General features: G+C 43.1%; 1 gene segment (V, D, J or C); it reads right to left on the bottom strand.

The window, feature by feature from the left end:
* Nucleotides 1–482: 482 nt before the first annotated feature.
* Nucleotides 483–22,911, bottom strand: LOC137361223 (T-cell receptor beta-1 chain C region-like). The segment is given in 6 exon segments: nt 483–1,312; nt 2,258–2,364; nt 3,743–3,763; nt 4,083–4,433; nt 22,367–22,559; nt 22,837–22,911. Coding segments are annotated over 6 exon segments (774 nt in total).
* Nucleotides 22,912–24,778: the final 1,867 nt, after the last annotated feature.

Below are 24,778 nucleotides of genomic sequence, written 5' to 3'. Positions count from 1 at the left end.
ATGGCCTAGAAAGACATTCATTTGTATTCAGGAAAGTAGTTCATCGACACCTTCTCAGTGGCTGTCAGGGATGGGTTACACATAGCAACAGGGAAACAGGAGACTATTTAGCCCACTCGAAGCTGCCACGTAGAGCGAGGAAGCGATTCTGCCCTCTCATGCTGTTGCATAGAATTGGGTGGAGGAGGTCATTCAAACCAGGAGAGCCTGTTGCATTGCAACAGGAGGAGTCCAATTCAGCCCCTCGAGCCTATTACATAGGCATAGTGTGAGGAGTCCATTAAACCCCGGCACATGTTCCGCCATTCAATTAGATCATGGAAGATCTGCACACCAACCCCATTTCCCCATCTTTGCTCAATATCCCTTGATCCCGTTACCCAATAAAATTAATCTAATGTCTACCTGCATATTTTAATGTTGTTTGGAAATGTTGTGCCAAGCGCGTGGGGTAAAAATGAAATAATAGTGGAGAGAAACGGTTTTCTTTGTCGAAATATTCTATTTATTTCTTAACCAGTGAACAAGAAAAGAAAAAAAAATGTAGAAGATCACAAGCGAGCTGTCGATACTGGATCCACTGAGAACCCCACGACAAATAATGGACAATTATGAGCGCATTTTCCATCTGCAATCGATGAGGTGTCTGATACAAATAGTAATAACATTTCTGCATTAACAGAAAAGGGAAAAAAGACATTAATAGTTGCACTAAACAGAACTTGAAGTTACAATTTGTTTACTACTGCTTAATATTATACACAGCTTTACGAGAATTGCACGGAATGAGGGACTTAAGTTTCATGGAGAGATCAGCAAAGCTGGAATTGATCGCCTTGGCATTAACAACTGGCTTTTTCAAAGAGCTAGCACTTGCACGATGGGCCAAGTGGCCTCCTTTCGTCCTGTAAGGTTGTATGTTTCTTTATAACATTTCAAACAACACAGACTAACAATTAATAAACAGACAAAATAAACTGGAAAAAAAGTTTGCACGTTTCTCAAAGCTTCACCTACTGAGACAACAGGAATTTAATACATTGACGAGAATATGAAAGGACTTATTCTAGTGGAAAAGACAGACTGGGTCTTAAAATTTCCTCTGTTCGTTTCCCGCAGTGGTGATGGGTATTTAGGGTTGTCCGCCAAAGTTACGCGAGTACAGCGGGAGTGGTTTAGACGAAATTCACCCCCGAGATATTCACAATAATCGTATTTTCTCTCCCCTTGCTCCCTCGTGTGTTCTGCTGCTTATCCATCTTTTGAGTTCATTAATTTGCGACGATCAGTCAAACCTTTTGCTGTAAGACGTCTGGTATATGATAAAAAAAAGAGGGCGTTATTATCGTCATGGAATTATGGACTGATACAGAACAGAAGGAGGCCATTCGTCCCGCGTGCCTATACTGGCATTTTGAAAGAGCTGTCCATTTAGTCCCATTTCACAGTTCTTTCCCCTATAGCCCTGAGACTATTCCCTCCCCCACTACCTCAACCCCCTCAAACAAGTATTCATCCAATTCCCTCTTGAAAGTTACTACTGAATCAGCTTCCACCGCCCTTTCAGCCAGTGCATTCTCAACCACAACAACTCGCTGGCTCAAAATATATTTCTCACCTGCCCCTCTGCTCCCTTGGCTAATCACCTTACAGCTGTGTCCTTGGTTGGGCAATCCTGCTGCCTCTTTGAAGCTGTTACCCCATTCGTTGTCCTATCCAAACCCTTCATCATTGTGCACACCTCTATTAAATCTCTCCTTAACCTTCCCTGATCCAAGGAGAACAATCCCAACGTCCGTATTCTCCTCACATCACTGAGGTCCCTCAACCCTGATACCGTTCAAGTAAATCGCCCCTTCACCCTCTCCAATGACTCGACATCAGTGTCCTGACCAGATCATCATGTGCATGAATAATCGAGACGAACCATGCACATGCTCTTTCCTGCTCATGCATTCCTAACCTTGCATATAAAGTCTTGTAAAATCACAATAAGTTCAATTATTTTCCAAGGGAAATTCCAGAACATTGACAATTGTATTCAACTGGATTAAATTGGTTGGTTAGTGTTGTGGGCGCAGGAATGAATGGAAAGTGAATTGGTGTATTCCATCTGCGTGCAACAGGAATGCAAAACGTGGGCTCGTGAATATCGGATAGTCACTCGTAATTTCAGTCTGGAATTCAGGAGAAACTTCTTTACCCAGTTTCACCATTACAATACCTATGTTAAGAACTTCAGTAACTTTAATCTTACCTTAGTTTTCCAAGCAATTGTTGAGATGAAAATTGCATAAAAGATGCTTTTGCAGATGAGGATCAGGTATGTCAGTTTTGCTGTTGCCATGCTTTGGATTTTCGCCTCTGTAAAATAAATGTAACAGAAAATGTTGCAATCTCTGTTCTCTCAAGGCAAGAAATGCTACTGCGTGAAAATGTAATGTGTGTCAGTGAAGGAGCCCAATGTAAGGGTCGAGCTGCGAAAGCAGAACTGATCTCCCTTTGACGCAAGGAGCCCTGGGGTATTCCTTACTACAAATGGAGTTCAGCAATATGGCCGATCTGAATTGGGGCCGCTGTAACTTATGTGTCAGCTATGGCTCACGTATGTATCAGCTCGAGCTGAGTGGGTAACGCTCTCCTGTCTGAGTCGTACGATTGTGGGTTCAAGACCCAGTCCAAAGACATGAACCCCATAATCCAGACTGACTCTCCCAGTGCCAGTAGACAGCGTGTGTGCTGCACTGCAACTTTGGAGGAACCTTCTTTGAGATGATGTGTTAAACTAATTTAACCTCTGGGAAGTGGAACTGTCCCTTTTATCTCCACGCCAGATTCACACTATGAACTCCCAAGGAATTGTACGTTTTAAGACAAGTGTACACAGCTCCCTCCCCTCCCATCCCCAGGCGTCCCCTCTCCCTCATCACAGGGCAACATATTTCCCTGAGGTCGTGAACCCAAGAGGACCGTGAGGTTATATCATTCGACTCGGCTGGTCTCGAAATTCCAACGGCCTTTCCCTCCCAGAGGAGTTTTCTCATAAACTCGTTGTGCATGATAGTATGTATAACTGTAAAACTACAGCTTGGAAATGTTGAAATGAGAATATACATGAAGTGTCTGACACAGTAATAATTCCAGAATTATTGGTGAATATTTTTTGAGTCATGGAGTCATTACAGCACAGAAAGAGGTCATTCGGCCCATCGAGTCCATGCAGGATCTCTACAGAGCAATCCAATCAGTCCAGCTCTCCAATTCCATCTCCATTGCCCTGCAAGTTAATTACCCTCAACAGTACGTCCAGTTTCCTTATGAAATCATTCATTATCTCCATTTCCACCACCCTCGTAGACAGTGACTTCCAGGTCATTACCACTCGCTGCATAAAACACTTCTGCCTCACATCCCCCCCCGCCCCCCCCCAGTGCATCTTTTTCCCAAAGCCTGAAAACTGTGACCCCCCCCCCCCCCAATCCTTATGCCAGCAACTCATGGGGACAACTTTTCTTTGTCTACCTATTGTCAACCTGTCATAATCTTGTACAACTCTGTCAAATAGCCCCTCAATCTCCTGTTCTCCAAGGAGAACAACCCAGGTTCTCCAATGTAACTTTGTAGCTAAAATTCCTCATCTCTGGAACCATTGTGGTAAATCTCCTCTGCACCCTCTCAAGGACCTTCACCTCCTTTACAAAGTGTGGAGACCAGATACAGATAGAAGCAGATAGATATTCACCTTTACTTATACCGCACATTTCTGGGAAAAGAAAGAGAAATCAATAAACATTCAGCATCAGAATATTTTATGAAATTACTGTGTAAATGTAGATTATCACAATTGAGTCCCGCACTGTAGTCTAATATATTGAGAGTCATTTTAATTGAGTGTTTAACCATATCTTCCCCTTTACACGACAATATTGTTCTATTTCATGAATTATTTATTTATTTATTGACTTACTGATACATCTACTTGCTTATTCGTACTTTCATAAGAGCACAGGTGCTATATAAATGCAACTTTTGATTTCTTTGAAGCTGAAATAAAATGGTATTGGTCTCACTAGTGTGCCTACCTGCTTTGACAGCTAATGTTGAACTGCTTGTTGTCGGCACTGATTCGTTAGTGTAGAGATCTACTCTGCACTCAACGTTCTTGGACCGAGCCCAATCTAGGGCGTCGAATCTCAGCCGGCTGCTAATGCTGTAAGATGTATTTTCTTTTGATAGGATGGCATTGAGATCAGTGTGAATGTTCGTGTCATTGGCATCTTTCTCCTTGCCATCGACAAGCCAGTGGATCTTGATGTTGTCGGGGTAGAAGTCGCTGACGAGGCAGACCACAGTGGCTTTTTTCTTTTCTCTAATCTCTTCGGGAGAGGGCTCAAAGACAGTAACTTTGGCAGGCCTAATCGTATCGTTTTCGCCTGCAGGAAAAGTAAATGAAGACAATATGGATGAGTATGAAACCCGTCTTGAGAATTTTAAACCACCAAACAATATCAACCTTTCAATTCTAGCCAGAGCAGTTAATTTTGTGCCAACTCCAGAATAAACCTCTCTGTTTCCCAAACACCGATCAGTCATAAAACGTAGAATCAGTTTGCAACCTCGACCTGCTTTTGTACATTTTAACCCAAAGTGGCAGAAACTGATCATCTGAACCTCTTCGTCATTGAGTGAAGTACAAGTCTGTCTCATTATGAAAGAGTTTCTCCTGTCTATCTGAAAAGTGTTACCCTGAACTCTGGGCCAGCCTGTTCTCAATAACCAGGCTATCACTCACCATGTCCCATTATCTAGAGCCCTTTCCTATCAGGGAAGTTATGGGGAACATTTCTAAAGCTCTGGTTCGGAAACAACTAGAGTTTTGCAGCCACTTCTGATTACCACATTTGAGGAAGGTTGTGAGTGTCCTTGAGAGGGTACAGAGGATATTTAACAGAATGGTTCCAGGGATGAAGGATTTTAGCTACAAGGTTAGGTTGGAGAAGCTGGGATTGTTCTGCTTGGAGCAAAGGAGATTGAGGGGAGATTTGATAGAAGTGTCCAAGACTATGACGGATTTGGATAAGGTAGACAAAGAAATGCGTCACCTATTAGTTGTTGGTACAAGGACCAGAAGAGACGGATTTCTGGTGCTGTGCAAAAGATGCAGGGGGATGTGAGGAGGGACACTTTTAAGCCACGTGTGGTAATGACCTGGAACTCGCTGCCTACAAGGGTGGTGGAAGCAGAGACAATGAATGATTTCAGAAGGAAATTGGATGGACACTTGAGGCAAATTAACTTGCAGGGCCACAGGGATAGAGCGAGGGAGTGGGACTGATTGGATTGCCAGACAGAGAGCTGGCATGGACTCGATGGGCTGAATGGCCCCCCTCTGTGCTGTATTATGATTCTAATCCTACTCTTGTCTCTTCCCCCAAATGTAATATTTAATAATTAGTGCTACCGTAAACTCACACATGAAAGGAGGGGACCATTCGGCCTGTTGTGTGAATTCCAGCTCTTTGGTAGAACTAGCCAATTAATCCTACTCCCCACCCTGTTCTTCTCACATAACCCAGTAAACTATGTACCTTCAAACTCTCTCTATTTCCCTTTTGAAAGCTACTTTTGAAGTGAAGCTACTATTGAATCTGCTTTCAGCACCATGTCAGGCATTACATTCCAAATCACAACAAATCGCTGTTTAAACAAAATATTTCCTCATCCCCCCTTTTTTTTTGCCAACGACCTTAAATCTGTGTCCTTCTGGTTACCGAACCTCCTACCACTGGAAAAAAAGGTTTCTCCCTTTTAACTCTATCGAAAGCCTTCCTGAGTTTCAGCACCTCGATTAAAATTTTCCCTGTACCTTCTCTGCTCTAAGGAGAACAATCCCAGCTTCTACAATCCCTTCACGATTTCTGAATTTCCTTAACTCTGGAACCATTCCAGTCAATCTACTCTGCATTCTCTCTGGGGACTTAACCTGTTTTCCAAAGGGTGGCACCAAAATGGAACACAATGCTGCTACTGAGGCCTAAACAGTGTTTTATAAATGTTCATGATAACAGCTTTGCTTTTGCCCTCTGTGCCTCTGTTTACAGAGCCAAAAGGATTCAGTGTGCCTTTTGATAGCCTTTTGAACCTGCCCTGCCAACTTCATAGATTTATGAACATACATCCCCCTGGTTTCTCTGTTCCTGCACCCAATTTAAAATTGTACCGTTTGAGAAACAATGTATTGGCTCAAAGAAAATAAGGGGAGTGTGTCCGAGCCAATATTTATCCCTCATTCAACACTTCACATCCACCATTTCCGGTTATCTGGTCATTTAGTGCAATGATGCTTGTGGGATCTTGCTGTGCGCATTTTGGCTGAAATCTTTCCCTACATTACAACAGTGACTACACTCCACAGTCAGTTCTTCAACTCTCAAGCTCTATGAGCGTAATATTGCGAAAGAAATACCTGAACAGGTTTGGGTTTACAGTCAAGACTCTGTGAGAATTCCATGAATATTAAAATGATAAAATCATTAACACAATGACTGATGCCTAATCTTGTTATATTTCTGTTCTGAATATTGAACCATTGGAGATTTCAGGAGACGTCTCTTCACCCAGAGAATAGTGACAATGTGGAATTCGCTTTTTCTTTTGACTCGGAGGTAAGAGTGTTACCATTGTGTAACTTCACTGAAATACTTAAACCCAAGCAGCATTTTGAGAACTGGTCTCTTTCTCAACCAGTTGAGCTGCAATTGACAGATGCAGTTTGACAATGGTGCGTCTTTACCTAGAACTAGTTAGTTTGGTACCTTTGCTGCAATACAAGAAAATGCCTTGCGCACGTTGCTGTCCAAAATCTACCTGTTTCCAAAGGGGCTGAACACAAGTTTAATTTTGGTCTTAACAATTGTACTTTTATTGGGACTTCCTCCCTCTGGGATTCGCCACGCTGTTGTTTGTCTTCAATTAATTTTCCCTTTATATTTTGTCTGCTTTTCCTGGTTACTTGCGAATGTGTCTTTATTTTAAGAATAAGTTTACTGAAACAACATTGATCTCCCCTTCGCCTTCTCTGCTCTAAGGAGAACAATCCCAGCTTCTCCCATTTCTAAACACAAGTGAAACCTCCCCATGTCTGGTACCATTCTAGTAAACATCTTCTGCACCCTCTCTATGGCCTTGACATCCTTCCTAAAGTGTGTTAGCCACGAATTGGTCACAATACTCAAGGCGAGGCCTACCTGGTGATTAATAACAACAAAAAAATTGCATTTAACTAGCACCGTTGATGCAGTGAAAAATCACGCCATCAGAGCAACTCAGACAGCAACTTGATACCGAGTTATCGAAGTAGATATTAGGGACAGGTGACCTGTCAAAGAAGTAGGTTCTAAGATGCTTCTTAAAGAAGGAGAGAGGGAGAGAAGCAGAGGTGTTTAAGGAGGGAATTCCAGGGTTTAGGGCTCAGGCAGCTGAAGGCACAGCCGCCAATGGTGGGTTCGAGGGAGGGGAGGATGCACAAGAGGCCAGAATTGGAGGAGCACAGAGAAATCATCATGGTTTCTTTTAGGTCCAGAGGAAGTTACAGAAATAAGGAGCCACCGCCTCACTGACAGAACTATGCACGAATCCCGCGTAAATGTCCCCTACACGTGAAATGAATCCTCGTGTTCATCTGCTAAAATCCCTCCCCACAATTAGAGAACTGCATCCGTATAACAACAGCAGACCTTGGTCCATCCATCATTAACTGAGACCTCTTGTACTGTCAGCTACTCACCCGAAACGCTTAGCTTCGTGCCCCCTCCAGAATACTGTTCATATCCTGAAGCACCATGCTGCAACCCTACACGAAAACTAACAAGAGTGTCTCTCCCCTCCAGATGGATGGAGTTGGTGCTGGGGATTTTACATCGAAATTCATTGTAATTGCAACAATCTAACCAAAGTTCTATATAAGTTTCATGTAACTTCTCTGCTTTGGAATGCTAGCTGATCCCCTGCAAAGGAAGCCCTGTGCTTTGTTTGCTGTTATTATTGGATATTAGTCAATATTAAAGATGCAGACAAGTACGATGTCGCACTGCATCAGAGGATACCAATTAGAATTAAGCCTTCAGGTTGCTCAATCTTCTGCGAACACCCAGAGCTTCTTGCTGTTTCACCATAACCCTACATTTGTTAGCCTTCAAGTATGCATCAAATGCATTGTTTGAGCTATTTTCAGGCAGTGCATTCCACATCACAACAATTGGCTGTGTAAAAGCAAATACTCATCTCCCTCTTTGTTTCTTTTGCCAATCACAAATCTGTTCTCTTTGCTTACCGACCCTTCTCCCAGCAGAAATGAGTTATTCTTATTTACTCTATTACAAAACATATGATTTTGGACATTTTGAATATGATATTAATTCCCACCTTAACCTTCTCTTCTCTGAGGAGAACAACCCCAGTTTCTCCAGTATCTCCACACAATTGAAGTCATTCATCCCTGGTACCACACTGGCAAATCTTCTTTAACCTTCTCTGCTCCAAGGAGAACAATATTCAGCTTTTCCAGTCTCTCTACAAAGCTGAAATCCTTTCTCCCTGGTATCAATCCTCCCACCACCACTTAATCTTCTCTGCTTTATCCTACTTGTTTTCAGAATACATCTTGCTGAAATATTGCGAAATAAATATAATAATTATTACGATAATTTGGTAATAAGTGGGGCAACGAGGGAAATCTGGGTAGCAGGGTCAGACATACAGCACTGTGCAGTTATGTACTGGAGTGCAATGCCATGGGTAAATATACAACTAACTTAATTGACGCACTCAAAACGTTACATTTTTTAAAACTTACCCAACACTGTTAATTTGGAACCGGGGCCAAAATGAAAGTTAGTAGTTACATCCACAATGCTACATTCCTATCAGAAAACTAGGATTGCCTAACAGTTCCCGTAGACTGCCAATGCAGTAGCTTGTTCCCTATATTTATTTAGTATGCCAAGAAAGCAAGTAGTGAAATTGTTAAACTGTTTGGACATTGCCACGTACCTCTCACTTTGAATTCTGATTTGAAATAGTGTTTCATCATAAATGTAAGTCAATTCCTTATGCACTCAATTTAGTTATTTTCTTGAAGGAAGACTAGGTGAGTTTGCCATTTAGTATCTAATCTTCTACAACCTTGACTAGATCTAGTCTTTGTTTATTACATTCAATCATTTTTGTTGGGTAAGTGTGTTAAAGGTTATGGGACCAAAGACGGTAGCTGGAGCTAAGATAAAACTCAGCCATGATTTAAGTGAATGGTGTAAGAGGCTCAAGGGATGAATGGTCCTTTGTGGCTTCTTGTGTTTGATTGGAGTCCTTTCAAAATCGTTGACTCGGGTTTGCATCTGTTATGAACTCGACAGTGGCCCTTCCTGAGTTCAGCCTTTAAGATAATCACTACTAGTTGAGCCTTGCCTCTCTGCTTTTACATTGGTGAAGATTAATCGCTCGGTTTTACATACCCAGAACTGTTAATCTTGTCCCATCGCCAAAGCGGAGAGGTGTGCTGTTTCCAGAACACAGTGTTACAAAGCAGTATTAAAACTGCTGGGGACCAATGATTACACGATACTTCATCGAATGCTCTGACACCTTTGAACAATTATAATTCAACCAATAGCAATGTGTAGATTTGTCTGTCCTTTTCTCCACCATTCCATTTTAAAGCAGAGAAATTATGGTAAAATTTGCTTAGACGTTCTTGGAGCTCTGTGCACAGTTCTGGTCTCCATATCCCTCGGTTAGACCACACTTGGATCACTGTGCACAGTTCTCGTCTTCATACATATTTACCTATCAGGAAAGACTGAATAGCCATTATGATAGATAAGAGAAGGCTTAGAGGTGACCTGAAAGAGGCGTCTAAGATTATGAAAGGGTTGGGGGGTTCCAGAGGGTAGACACAGAGAAGTCTGGTAACGTTGTCTTTGAAAAATTGTGCATCTTGGGATACAAATTTACTCAAGTTTTCCAGTATGTGGCCAGGTTTGTGAGTTTTGGCAGAATTACGAAGCAATGAATGAACACTTAGAGCGAATAAAATTTGAATATTGAGATCTATTCTTGTTTACCTACCTAGAACGTAATCCCAGAGCCAAAGTAAGAGATCGAGGTCCCAGCTGAACACAATGTCACAGGCCAGTTGTAAAACTACCAGGGCCCTCAGTTAGGCCTGAGCTGGAGTCTCGTGCCCAATTCAGGGCACCACACTTTTGGAAGGATGTCAAGGTCTTGGAGAGCGTGCAGAGAGAGATTTACTGGAATGGTCCTAGAAATGAGGGACTCAGTTATGTGGACAGACTGGAGAAGGTGGGATTGTTCTCCCAGAGAAGGTGAAGGAGAGATTTAATAGTTGATTTCAAAGCCATGAAGGGCTTTGTTAGAATCAGTAGGGGGAGACTGATTCCACTGGCCGGAGATTTCACAACCAGAGAACATAGATTTAAGGCAATTGGCAAAAGATCCAGATGTTTATTGAGGGGGCCATTTCTTTACACAACGACTTGTTGTGATATGGAATGCATTACCTGAAAGTGTGATAGATACTGATTGCATATTGAACTTCAAAAAAGAATTGGATCATAGTTCAAAAAGGCGAAAATTGCAGGGCTGTATAGAAAGAAAAGGGGTGAGGGAGGCGAATTGGAGAACATTTCCCAACAGCCGACTCTAGTAAGATGGGCAGAGTGGTATTCTTGTGTCCAACATGCATATTTGTCTAATTATTTCCATCAACTGTTTTTTTTAGAAGTCTGTCCCATTATCAACAGTGAGCATTCATTCCAGAAGATCACTGCTTCAGGACGTTAATCATAACAAGCTGAACAAACTCTGTTTAAGAATGGGATTGAATTTTATACGGATGAAGGCAAAGCACAATCTTCTAAAACAAAATCGAAGTGGTCATTTTTATTAATTAGTGTGAGGTTAACAATTTTATGCGGCAAAAGCTCAGAATTGTTGACTTAATTTTGGCTGCAAGCCCATAAAGTATGGATTGACAAAAGTATTAGGGTCATGTCTTTACAGCCATGTCTATCCTGGATTCTACTCCACCCAATAACCCTCCTGAGAAAAGAGCCTGAGGAATGTCTCCCAATTCCAAAACAATTCAGCCAATCACAAGAAGGCATTTCCACCATAACATTCTACGTTAGACAACCCAATGCACTTCTCTGTCGGTTTAATGTCACACAGCATTTTCTATATTTTTGAAAGGATAATAAGATTGTCGATGTGCTGGTTGATAATTCGAAAATTGGACAGTAATGGGAAACTGCAGAATATGATGATAGACTATCCCTTCTTCTTTCTTTTCTTTCTTTTGGGCCTACTTATCTCGAGAGACAATGGATACGCGCCTGGAGGTGGTCAGTGGTTTGTGAAGCAGCACCTGGAGTGGCTATAAAGGCCAATTCTGGAGTGACAGGCTCTTCCACAGGTGCTGCAGAGAAATTTGTTTGTCGGGGCTGTTGCACAGTTGGCTCTCCCCTTGCGCCTCTGTCTTTTTTCCTGCCAACTACTAAGTCTCTTCGACTCGCCACAATTTAGCCGTGTCTTTATGGCTGCCCGCCAGCTCTGGCGAACGCTGGCAACTGACTCCCACGACTTGTGATCAATGTCACACGATTTCATGTCGCGTTTGCAGACGTCATTATAGCGGAGACATGGACAGCCAGTGGGTCTGATACCAGTGGCGAGCTCGCTGTACAATGTGTCTTTGGGGATCCTGCAATCTTCCATGCGGCTCACATGGCCAAGCCATCTCAAGCGCCGCTGACTCAGTAGTGTGTATAAGCTGGGAGTGTTGGCCGCTTCAAGGACTAGTTAGACAAACAAAGTCTTTAACATTTACATACCCAAAACTGTGAGCTTGGTCCCTTGGCCAAAATATAATGGTTCGGTCTTTCCATAACACAGTGTTACACTCCCATTACAAAACTATTACCCTCCAGACAACCTATTGCACCAGGAGGCGGCCATTCAGCCCCTCTATCCTGCTCCTCTATTCAAAGGCTGATCTGTACCTCACTTCATTTACCATTCTGATCTCGATATCCCTCGATAACCTCCCCAAACAAAGTTATTTCCATCTCAATTTTGTCAGGTCTAATCGCCCTCCAGGATTCACAGCTTTTTGTTGAAGAGGGAGTTCCAGAGATCTTTTACAATCAATTATTATCATGTACTTTTACTACGAATTCCTCTGCGAGAGGTGAAATCAGAGGGTTTTCCATCAAAATATCTGATGTTCGACATCCCAGTACGGCTTTAGTTTCACATAAAAAGCTACAATGAGATTCTTAATATTCCCATTGATAACTAGAATAATGGAGAGTTGTGGGCAATCACAGAATATAACAATAGACCAACAAATGGCTTTATCAAGTTTGACTATCCCAGTAGATAGTGAATGGAACAATTTAACAATAGTGTTACTCTAAAAGAGAAGCAAATTAATCTCTTTTAAAGGCAGGCTGGAGATTGGGTCAAATCATTAACTAAACCCTCGCCACTCCCCATTGGAGGCAACATAATAGCAATTAAACTGTAAAATGAATACAATGGTGTAACCGTTCACCTACCGAAAACTACTAACTTGGTCCCATCGCCAAAAGTATAATCGTAGTTATTTGAGCACAGTGATGCCTGTCAGTGTTAAAACTCCCATCAAGTTAGAAATGCTAAAATGCACCGTCTTCGAAATGATGTACTCAAATTGTAGATTTACATACTATTAATGTGTGATGTAAAGACAGCGGCAATGCACCCTAGATATTGGACAGGAGAACAAAAGGTTAGTTATAGGGCCTGGTGGAGGTTACAGAGACAGCGAGATTTGTCGGGATTGGAGGATGTTACAGGGATAAGGAGAGTTATAGAGGCTGGAGGCGGTTACAGGGATAGGGAGGTTTGTAGGGGCCGGAGGACGTTGCAGGGACAGGGAGACAGCGAGGCCTTGGGGTGAGTTGAAAACAAAGGTGAAAGATGTTTAAACCAAGATATTGCAGGTCCGGCTGCCAATATAAATCGGCGAGGTGATCCTGTGACCGAGAACATGATGTATTTTAGAGCATCTAATTTCGTCTGAGAATCTCAAGGATCCTCATTAACGAAAACAACAAAAGCTTCAGTTCTGTGCTCACCTAAAACAATCAATTTTGTCCCGTCACCGAAGTAATACAGAGTATTTCCTGTACACAATGTTACATGACAATAGTATAACTACAGGTCGAAGAGCAATGAAGCTGGTGCACTGATGCAAAACCTCACACAGAATGCACTGGAGATTTGACTCTTTATGTTAAGGGCATTATAATGTTAATTAGAAAATCATTGTGAGGAATAGAAAGGGAAGTTCGTTTCTCAGATAGTGGTAATAATGTGGAATGCACTACCACAGGGAATGGGTTGAGATGGATTTTGGAGATGCTTTCAAGGAGTAAATTGGAAAAAGACATGGGAGAGAAAGGAATAGAAGATTAGATGAAGTAAGGGTGAGAGGAGGCTCGTGTGCAGTTTCACCACTGGCTTGCTGACACACTGTAAATTCTATATAATTAAATGTAATTATGATGTTTTATTTCACTCATTCTGGGGGAAGAACGATGACAGCATTTTTTGGAAACAAATAATCTGCCCTCTGAGAAAACGGTTCACAAATCTGCAACTCCCTCCCTGACAGGACTGCGGAAAGACCTACACCCCATTGAGTGCAGGGGCGATGGTTGCAAAGTGATAATGTCACTGTGCTAGTAATGTTCTGGTTCAAATCCCGGGGGTAGCTAGAGGAATTAAACTTCAACTGATAAATGAAAGTCTGGTTTAACTGCATGAAACTATCGTCAATTGTCAGAAAACCCCGCCTGTTGTCATATAAGTGACTTCAGACTTCAGTTGACTCTCAACTGCCTTCTGAAACAGCAAACCACCCAGTCCAAGAGCAATTAGGGTTGGGCAGCAAAACTTGGCCTTGCCAGCGACGCCCATATCTGATGAAAAAAAATGAGCTAGCAGACCACTCAGAGGGCAATTAGGGATGGGCAATAAATTCTGGTCCACATGCCACGAACGAATTAAAAAAATGTATTTCCCTGTGCATCTTAGTATTTTCCATGTATTCTGCCTTTTATGCACATTGGAAATGCTGCCTGAAATTTTTTTGTTATTTGTCAATGCAACATTTCAGTTGCAAACTGAAACTCAGAAACAGCGTGAGCTACAATCATTTTTTTTTCAAAGAACGTCCAACTCACCCAACACAGTCAGTTTTGTCCCGTCACCGAAGAAATACTCGTAGCTTCCAGAACACAGTGTTTCAGCCCTGTTACTAAACTATACTGGTCCCTGAAAGGTTGCCGAATATTTGAGTGAATAATACAGCTCTTGTTTGTTTGTCCATGATCAGCTAAATGGGAGAAATTTTCCCTTCTTTAAACACAGATCCAGTTCAAGAATCAGTCTTTCTCCTTCTCTCTCTCTCTGTCTCTGTTTGTGTCTTAAATGCATTGGAAAAATGTCTTTCTCCAATGAACCCGGAGCCTTAAGCATCTTTCCGACCATTTCAGACAACATGCATTCTCAGAATTGGCCTAACATTCCTGGACTCACCTGCCACTACTAACTTGGTAACGCTTCCGAAGTAATATTGATTGCCAGAACACAATGAGAGACCCTTGTAACAAAACTTCATAAGGCGAGGTGCAGGTCTTGCCTATATCACACTTGGACCCTGTCCTCGAAAGGGTTTGTAGATCACATCTCCTTAATTTATATATCTCCTAATTTACATTTGTGGCTCACGAGCAAGGTCATAGAATCAGAAATATACATTACTGAAGGGGAGACCATTCGGCCCATAGGACCTCTGCTGACTTCATGAAAGGGTTTTAACATAGTCCTGGATATTTCCCTTCGAGTATCTATCAATTTCCATTTTGAAAGTCACGACTGAACCAACTTCCACCACCAGTTCAGATGTGCCTTCCCGATCACAGTAACTACCTTTGTGGGAGAATGTCTCTTCATCCCGCCTCTGGTCCTTTTTGTCAATTGCCTCAAAACCTGTGTCCTCTGGTTACCGACCCTTCTACCAATGGAGACTGTTTCTGATTATTAACTCTATCCAAAACCTTCATTAATTTGAACACCTCTTTTCAATCTCCCTTTAACCTTCTCTGTTGAAAGCAGAATAATTCCAGGTTCTCCAGTCTCTACAACTATCTGAGGCCCCTCATCTCTGGTACCATTCTGGTGAATCATTTCTGCTCCCTATCTAAGGCCTTCATAAAGTGTGGTACCCAGAACTGCACACAATGCTCCAGCTGGGACCTAACCAGTGATTTGTAAATGTTAATCCTCACTTCCTTACGGAACTCCTTGTGAATCCTTCACCAATGATGGTCTGTTCCAGCATCATCAACTGGTCATTTCAAACATATTAACCCTTTTTTTGACCTAGCTCTCTCTCTAACTCACTCCTCGCATTAAACCGCTGGAGTAACATTAGGGACAGGGGGAGGTCATTCAGAGTCTGATTTCCCAGACAGCTATCACTTGTTGATTTCCACACACACAATCGGTCATTGTTAAGAAACAGGTGGCACCTGAATAGGAAATATGATTAGCGTTATCTTCATATATTAATCTTGTAAATTTCAATCAGACTATACCATATCAGACCGTGCGGAATGATTCTGACTGACGCCACGTTAATCAGTTACCTAAAACCACGAGGTTTGTGCCATCGCCAAATGTGTAGTCGTTGCTCCCTGACACAATGTTACACAGTTGTAACAGAGTGAGGGAATCTTTAACTCTCTGCACACCGGTTAATTAAGTGCAGTTGCATCATTTTGTATTGGGTTGCATTTATTATCCCGCCCTTTCAGTCTTTACCTCGTTTTGTCATTTTTTTTGTCTTTGTCTCCACCTCTCCCATCTTTTTCTCTCTAATTTTCAATCCCCTTTTGCCTGCATTTAGCTCCCAATCTGTTTCTCTGTAGATATGGTTTGTCTCCCTAGCCTTCTTCCGTTTGCACCTCGCCATTCCCCTATGTTTAGTTTTTTTAACTGTTGCTTCATTACTCTTTGTTTTTTCTCAAGTTTACCTTCTCTCTCCTTTCTTCAAATTGACGGGAGAAAACTTGCTGACAGTTTTAATACTTACTGAGACCAATGATATGGTTCGACAAATATCTCACTCACCCAGGATTGTTAACTTAGTGCCATCTCCGAAATATGATGGCTGGTTATTTCCTGCTCCCACATCATTATGTCACAACACAAAAACATTCCTCAATTGCGCCCTGCCAGTTTTCAGTGTCCATCTCATTAATATTTGATATTGCCCTTTGACTAACATGAGCTGACCATACAACAAAGTATACCCATAAAATAACCGGGTGGGGAGGTGGGGGAGGGGGGGCTTGACCATTAAAGCTAGCAACATTCACAGTACCGTCTATCCATCCATCTGTGAATCTGTTAGATGTCCACAGATACAGTGCTTATAATACAGGAAGATTTTACATGGAGTTCTTCATAATTATTAATTAACTTCTACACACAAGTTGGGGACCAGATAGCTCAGTTGGCGAACGTGCCAGTTAGAACAATGCTTACAGAACGGATTCATTTCTCACTGTGTCTGGGGAAGGCAAGGGGAAGCCTCCTCATAGACACTCCTCCCCATTCATGCTTCTCTCTCCTGCTGGTGAAAAGGAGCAGAGAGCCAGTCCATCAGATGACCACCAGCCTGCACAGACAAGATGAACCCAGCATCCCTGGCTTCATTGAATGAAAGTCTAACTCACCCAATACTATTAGAGCCGAACGTTCTCCAAAATGTAAAGGCTGGTAGCTCCCGCCTGCACTATACTAAACAACATTACCAAAACACACCTTTGGATAGACATATACACCGACAGAAAAGTAGCTATGTCGATAGATAAACATAAAGATGGATACACAGACCGATACATTATGGATGATGGAACAATAGATGTTTATATAGACGGTAACGTACCTAAAACAGTTAACTTGGTACCAGCTCCGAAGTAGTAAATATCAGAAGAGCACAGAGCTAAATCCCTGCATCAAAACCTCTCACCTCTCTCTGATTCATGTCCTGAAGGAGCCTTTCACAACTAGAAAGAACCTCCAGGAGTATTGGCACAAAGGAACATAGAAATGCTGTCGCTGGAGTAGGCCATTCAGCCCATCGAGCTTGTTCTGACATTCAGTGAGGTCATGACTCATCTGTATTGTAACCCCATCAGCCTGTTTGTGTTCCAAACCCTTTTCCTAACAAGGCTCTATTATTCTCAGATTGGGAAGTGACAATTGACCCTGTGGCCTCAGCAGTTTCATAGGGGAGAGAGGCCCAGATTTCCACCACCGTTTGTTCAGTTATGTCCTTTCTGGCATCACCCCTGAACGGCCAAGCTTTAATGTTAAGCTAATGCTCCCCTCCACCCTCACCCTTGTTCTGGGCTCTGACACCCGCGTAAATTGCAGCTCTATCTGCCCTATCGAATCCTCTCATTATCTTAAACACATCAGTTGGATCAATCCTTAATCTCCAATGCTCAACATCTCTAAGCAACCTGCCCCCACAATTTAATTCCGGCATGATTCTGGTAAATGAGGAAAGATCATTCGCAATCTGCCCTGGACTTTCAGCTCACGTTTCCCAGGCCGTTCAATGTGCATTCTACACCCAGTCTCCATTCACAAATTTAAAAAATCCCTTTTGATATTTCTCATCCATTTAAACGCTTCAGGTTAATGGGGAATACATCAAATCATATCGACACTTCAGCACCGAACCAGGCCATTCAGCCCACTACATCCTAGCCGATTAAATGCTACACATTATCCTTCTCACACCCTCTTCATCTCACCCCATCAATAGGTCCTTTTATTCCTTTCTCCCCCATATGTTTATCCAGCTTCCCTCTTAAATACATCTCTGCTATTCGCCTCAGCCCACTCCCTGTGGTAGCGAGGTCCACATTCTCGCCACTCTCTGGTTGAAAAGGCTTCTCCTGAATTCCATATTGGATTTATTAGTAACTGTCTTATATTGATGGTCCCCTGGTTCTGGTCTCCCCAACAAGTAGAATCATCTTGCCTCTGTCATAATTTTAAATACCTCGATCAGGTTATTCCCTTCAGCCTTCTCTTTTCTAGAGAAAACAGCACCAGCCTCTTCATTCTTTCCTGTGGTTATATTCTCTCAGTTTTGGGAGCTCACTTGTAAATATGTTTTGTTTTGCTCTATCCAGAGCCTCTGCTTTTTTAATCATATGCAGTCCATAACGGCATACTGAAGAATTGAATCTGACAGTTTTCGTTCTGTGCCTGTGTCCTCTTGTTCTGTTCTCATTTGCAGCTGCAATTGCTGTTTACACTGTTTATTTTAGAGACCCTACCTTATGTCCCCACTCAAACCCCTTTCCATCCAGTGACGTGAATTCAGCAGTTGTAGGTCTCCCTTTGGCAGCTCAAGAGTCGAAATCAATTCACCAAATTCCCATATTTTCACTCCCTGGACCACCCCACGTGAATTCCCAAATTGAATTAACTTTTCCAGCATTAGGAATGCATTCACTCACCTAAAACCACCAGTTTGGTCCCATCTCCGAAATATGCTTCTCTAGCATTACACAATGGTATGGGGCTGTCGCAAAATCCCCCTCTAGTCTAGATTGTTAAGTCTATTCCATTGAAGTTCTGACTGTTTCAATGGCCCGTAAAGGGTGTTGGAACAGGGGGACAGGAGGTGGCTGTTCAGCCCTTCGAGCCTCTTCCACCATGCAGTTAGATCAGGGTTGTTCTGAATCTTAACTCCATCATCCCACCTTGGTTCTGTAACTGTCAATACTTCTGTTTAACAAAAATCTAACAATCTTGAATTTGAACTTATCAATCGATGCCCAGCCTCAACAGCATATTATTTTGTTGTGGGGGGTGCGGGGAGAGTTCCTGATATCACCCCTGAACGGCTCGAATTTAAATTGTTCTGGACTCCCCCCAACCTGAAGAAGCAGTTTCTCTCTATCGATCCAACACCTCAAGCACCTCGATTATATCAGACCCTTTAATGATCTCGATTCAAGGGACTGTCAGCTTAGTCTGAGTAACCAAGTCCTCATGATTTAACCCCTTTCTGCATCTAATATCTGAACTTACTCCCCGCATATAAACCTAGATGTTGATCTGATAGGAAGAACAGAGTCCCTTACCGAAAACTGTTAACTTGGTCCCGTCGCCGAAGTAAGCTATGTTTCCTGCACAGTGGCCTAAACCCAGTCATGAACTGGCCCGGGAACTGTTACCCTTGCAGCTGAACGGGTCTGTGCCGGGCGGTTTACCGTGGAACACATCACCAAGCGGGCGTCCCGTTGGACTGGTCTTTGCGAACCAGAAGGAAGGGCCAGTGTCGTCCCGGGGAGAGAAACACCGCGCCAAAGTGACAAACGGATGCTTGTGGCAGGAGGGAAATTAGGGGCAATTCTCGGCGGTCATGAGACAGATCTAACCGGCTGCCTAACTCGTTAAACTGTCCGGGGAGGAGGGGGGGGGGCAGTAAGCTTGGAATGCACACAGCTAGACATGAAGGTAGAGAGAACAAAAGACCCCTTTATCTTACCTAACACCGTCAGTTTGGTGCCGGTCCCGAAATTGAGTGGTGCTGTTGTCGCACATCAGCAAATCATGTTACACGAACCCGGTCGAAAACAGTTTGCTAAAAGTGACCTGCTCAGCATTTAGGAAGCACTGGTCAAGACAATCAGGACACACAAAGCAGCTTACAGCCAATGAAGCAGTTTGTTTAGGAAGTGGTCACCACAGGGAGACAGAGCAACTGATATTGGACCAAGGAAGTCCCATCAAACAGCAGTGAGATTAATGAGCAGATCATTGTGATGTTGGTTGAGCATCAATATTGGTCCCAAGACACCGGGGTGGTGTTTCAGGGGTAGAAGAGTAACCAGTTTTCACACAAATAACACAGTTATTCTCTTTTCCAGAGGAATGCTCTAGGTTATAAAGCTGGACCATTCTGAGGCATCTACAAGATTGAAAGGGCCCAGCTCCCGCCATAATCCAGAGGAGATGTTTATTCGTTTACTCTGTTGCCACTGCTCTTCTGCTGATCTTCCTCGAGGTGTGTAGAGCGAGGTTTTTGTACGGAGGCTGCATTGGATTCTATCACAGTGTCCCCCCTGTCCCCACGGTGATAGACACTCATACAAAAAAGAACGCGAATTTTGCAAGGCCCTGCTTCTTCAAAGACTCCCGAGGGCTTCACTTGGTGAAGTCAGTTTCGATTGAGCTGCTGAAAGTTTTTTAGTCCTTTGGACCATAATTAAAGGCCGTTCATTCCGTCTCAAAACTGTTAGCAGGAACAGGAGGTGGCCATTCCGCCCCTTGTCAGCCTGCTACACAGGTGCAGCAGGAGGCCATTCAGCCCCTCTAGACCTTGTTATACAGGAAGAAGAGGAATCCCATTCAGCCCCTCTTGAGCTGCTTACACAGGAACAGGCCCATTCATCCACTCAAGCCTCCTTCCTTTCCTCTACTTCCTTCCTTCCTTCCTTCCCTTCCGTCCTTCCGTCCTTCCTCCCTTCCTTCCTTTCATGCTTTTTTTTCTTGCTTGCTTTCTCTCTTGCTTTCTCTCTCTCCATTCCATCTCTCTGTTGCACCCCTTCTCCCCTTCCCCTTCCCCCATCACTTACCCGCTTCATAACCCACATTCTACCTTCTACAACGTGCAGGACCTCAGGACATACCGGCCACGGGACCTCAAACAGAAGCCACTTACTCTAGACAGTAAATCGTTCACACTGCTATCTCTTATCTTATCACTCAGAGAGACCCATATCTGCCAAACTAGTGCAAGTTTCCCAGGTGTCGTGTTGATGTGTGCGGTGCTGTTATCATTCCTGCAGATCTCATTGCACACCAACCCCCATCGCCATGCACCTGACATGAGGGAGAAAGGAATAGAAGTTTAGATGGTGTAGTGGGGGTGGGGAGAGGAGGCTCGTGTTCAGTATCACCACTGGCTTCATGACACATTTCTCGGGGGATTCGAGCAATGTTTGAAAATGAATAATCCGCCCTCTGAGAAAATGGGTCAAAAAAGGAACTCCTTCCTTAACAACACTGTGGAAATACCTAAAACACATTGAACGCAGGCGTGACGCCAGCAAAATGATAATGTTGCTGGGCCTGTAATCCAGCAGCCCGGGCTAGTGTTCTGGTTGTGTGAATTCAAATGGCCGCAGATGGGATTTAAATTGAACCGATTTATAAAAATCTGTCAGGGTGCCATGAAACTGTCGTTGATTGTCGTAAAAACCCATCTACCATCCTATATGGGACTCCAAACCTGCAGCATGCAGTTGACTGTTAACTGCCCTCTGAAATTGCAAAGCACTCAGTTCAAGGGCCATTAGGGATGGGCAACAAATGCTGGCCTTTCCAGCGGTGCAAACATCCCATGACAAAAATAAAATCATGGCCTAGCAAACCACTCAGAAGTCAATTGTGGGTGGGCAATAAATGCATCCCAGCACGAATTAACAATGACTTTTCCTGTTCATTTTTGTCTGTATTTTGCTCCCAATCTGTGTCTCTCTGTATATGGTTGCCTCCCTAGCCTTCTTCCACTCTCCACCTCGCCTTTCCTCTATGTTTAATTGTTTTAACCTTTGCTGCTTTACTGCAATGCTTACTGTTTAATTTTCCAAATTTCATGTTCTCTCCCCTTTCTTCAAACGGAAGGGAGCAAACTGCCCAACAGTTTCAGTGCTGATTGAGCCCACTGATATATTTCGACCAATATTCTACTCACCCAGGAACGTTAACTTCGTGGCATCTACAAAATATGATGGATGGTTACTTCCTGCTCCCACATCACCATGTCACAACATTCCTCAATAGCGTCCTGCTAATTTGCATTGTCCCGATCATTAATATTTGATATTGGCCTTTGAGTGTCATTGGCCAAAGTAAACTCATAAACTAACCGGGGTTGTTGGCAATTAACACTGGAAACATTCCCAATACTGGCTCTGCATCAATGTATGGACCAGTTAGTCAGATGTCCACAGATACAGCTCTGACAATACTGGACAATTTTACTTGGAGTTCGTCATAATTATTAAGTAAGTTGTGCATGCAGGATGGGGACCGATTAGTTCGGTTAGCGAGATGGCTCACGTGTGATTCAGAGCAAGGTCAACAGCAGGGGTTCGGCTATCGTCTTGGTCTGACTAAAGTAACGGGAAACCGCCTTACCTACGTTCTTCCCTTGTCATTCTCATCTCTCCTGCTGGAGTAAAGGAGCAGAGATCCATGGACGGAACATCTGCATGACACAGGCAATAGGAACCCAGCCATCCTGGCTTAATCGAATAAACATCTAACACACCCAAAACTGTTAGAGTCGAGCCTTCCCCAAAATGTAGAGGCTGGGCGTTCCCGCCTACACTATACTAAACAACAGTACCAAAACACAGCGTTGGGTAGACAGGTACAGCCTCAAGCAAGTAATGTATCGATATCTAAACACATGGATGGATGCACAGATACATTGTGGATCGATCGAACAATGGATATTTGCACATTTATGTAGATGGGATATTGCCTAAATCTTAGATCCAGTTCCGAAGTATTAATATCAGCAGAGCAAAAGCTAACTCCCTGAATAAAACCTCACACCTCTCTGTGGTTCTATCCCAAGAGAGCCTTTCACAACAATGGAGAACATACAAGTACAGGAACATTGGCTGACAGCAGCACGGGAACAAAAATAGACTGTTCAGCCCTTCCAGTGGGTTCCGACATGCAAAAGGAACATGTATGTTAGTATCGTCAAGGTGGATGGAAAGAAAGGTGCAGAGCTGAGTGGTTACGTGCACAGCTCTCAATGGTGGATCGATGAAAATCGGACAGTCCAGAATTTCAGGATCACAAAGATCTCGGAGAGTTGTAGAGGCTGGAGGAGGTTACAGAGATAGGGAGTGTTGTAGAGGCTGGAGGAGGTTACAGAAATAGGGAGGGTGGTAGGGGGCTGGAGGTGGTTACAGACATAGAGAGGGTGGTAGGGGGCTGGATGAGGTTACAGGGATAGGGAGGGTTGTATGGGGCTGGAGGAGGTTGAGGCCATTTTTTTTAGCTCATTCATGGGATGTGGGCGTCACTGACAAGGCCAGCATTTGTTACCCATCCCTAGTTGCCCTTGACAACTGCGTGGCTATTTCAGAAAGCAGTTACGAGTAAAGCAAAATAGTTAATAGGTAGAATGAAGTAGAAGTCGTGTTTCAGCTATACAAAGCCCTGGTTACACCACATCTGGAGTTCCTCTGAGCATTTATGGGCACCAGACATTAGGAAGGATATGCTGGTCTTGGGGGAAGTGTAGTGTAGATTAAACAGACTGATTCTTGGACGCCAAGGGTTAAATTGCAAGGAAAGATTCGACATTTCCTATTCTTTGGAAAAGAGAAGGTTAAAGGGTGGTTTGAGCAAAGTTTTCAAGATATTAAGGGGAATGCATGATGTAGATGGAGAGAAACGATCTCCATTGGTTGTGCAGTCTAGATCTCCGGGACAGAGTTTAAGAATTAGAGCCAGAACTTTTCAGGCATGAAATTAGAAAACATCTTTTCACATAAAGGATGGTAGAAGTTTGGAACTCTCTTCTGCTGGAACAATTGTCAATTTTAAATCTCAAATTGATAGATTGTTGTTAACCACAGCTATTAAGGGATTATGGGGCAATGGGGGTATATAGAGTTAGGTCACTGATCAGTCATGATCGCATTGATTGGCAGAACAGACTCGAGGGGCCGAATGGACTACTCCTGCTCCTGTGTACCGATGATCCTATGTTCCTGTAACTTCTATTTAAACATAGAGTCAGCATTCTGCTTCAGTTAGAGTGTCCCAAATTCTGACAACTCTGAGTGAAAAGGAATCTAGTAATTGTCCTTGTAGATCTTTTGTCAATGATTTTAAATATCTGACCTTTGTTTATTGACCCATCCACCAGTAGAAATAATTTCCCCTTCAAGTAATTGTCCAGTCCCCCTTTTGAAAGTTAGTATTGAGTCTGTTTGCACCACCCTTTCAGGCAGCGCATTCCAGATAACAACACACCGCATAATTGTTTTATTCTTCATATCACCCCTGTTTATTTTGTCAATTACCTTAACTCTGTGCCCTTTGTTTACCAACGCTTCGAGCATTGGAAATTGTTTCTGAGCATGTACTGTGTCCAAAGCCTTCATTGCTTTGGACACCTCTGTCAAATCCCCCCTTAACTTTCTCTGCTCTAGTCTCTAGACGCAACTGAAGACCCTCATCGCTGGAACCAGTCGAATAAATCATTCGTGCAACCACTCTAAGGCCTTGACATCCATCCTAACATGTGACACCCACAATTCTCCAGCTGGGACCTAACCAGCGATTCATCGAGGTTCAGCTTAACTCCCTTGCTCAACTCCTCGTCAATCCTTCTTTAACGAAGGTACTTTCCAGCTTCCTCAACTCTTTATTCTAAATTTCTTGATTGTCACGTATTTGTCCCTGTACCTCACTCCTATCATCAACTCGCATTACGCCGATTTAGCTACATTAGGGACTGGATTAGGCCATTCAACCTCTGATATCCAAGGTACTTATCACATGTCGATTTCCACATGCACAATAC

The sequence above is a fragment of the Heterodontus francisci genome, unplaced genomic scaffold (genome assembly GCF_036365525.1).
Source record: "Heterodontus francisci isolate sHetFra1 unplaced genomic scaffold, sHetFra1.hap1 HAP1_SCAFFOLD_398, whole genome shotgun sequence".
NCBI classification, from domain to species: domain Eukaryota; kingdom Metazoa; phylum Chordata; class Chondrichthyes; order Heterodontiformes; family Heterodontidae; genus Heterodontus; species Heterodontus francisci.
The sequence above is the reverse complement of the archived record's forward strand: the minus strand, read 5'-3'. Positions and strand labels throughout refer to the sequence as shown.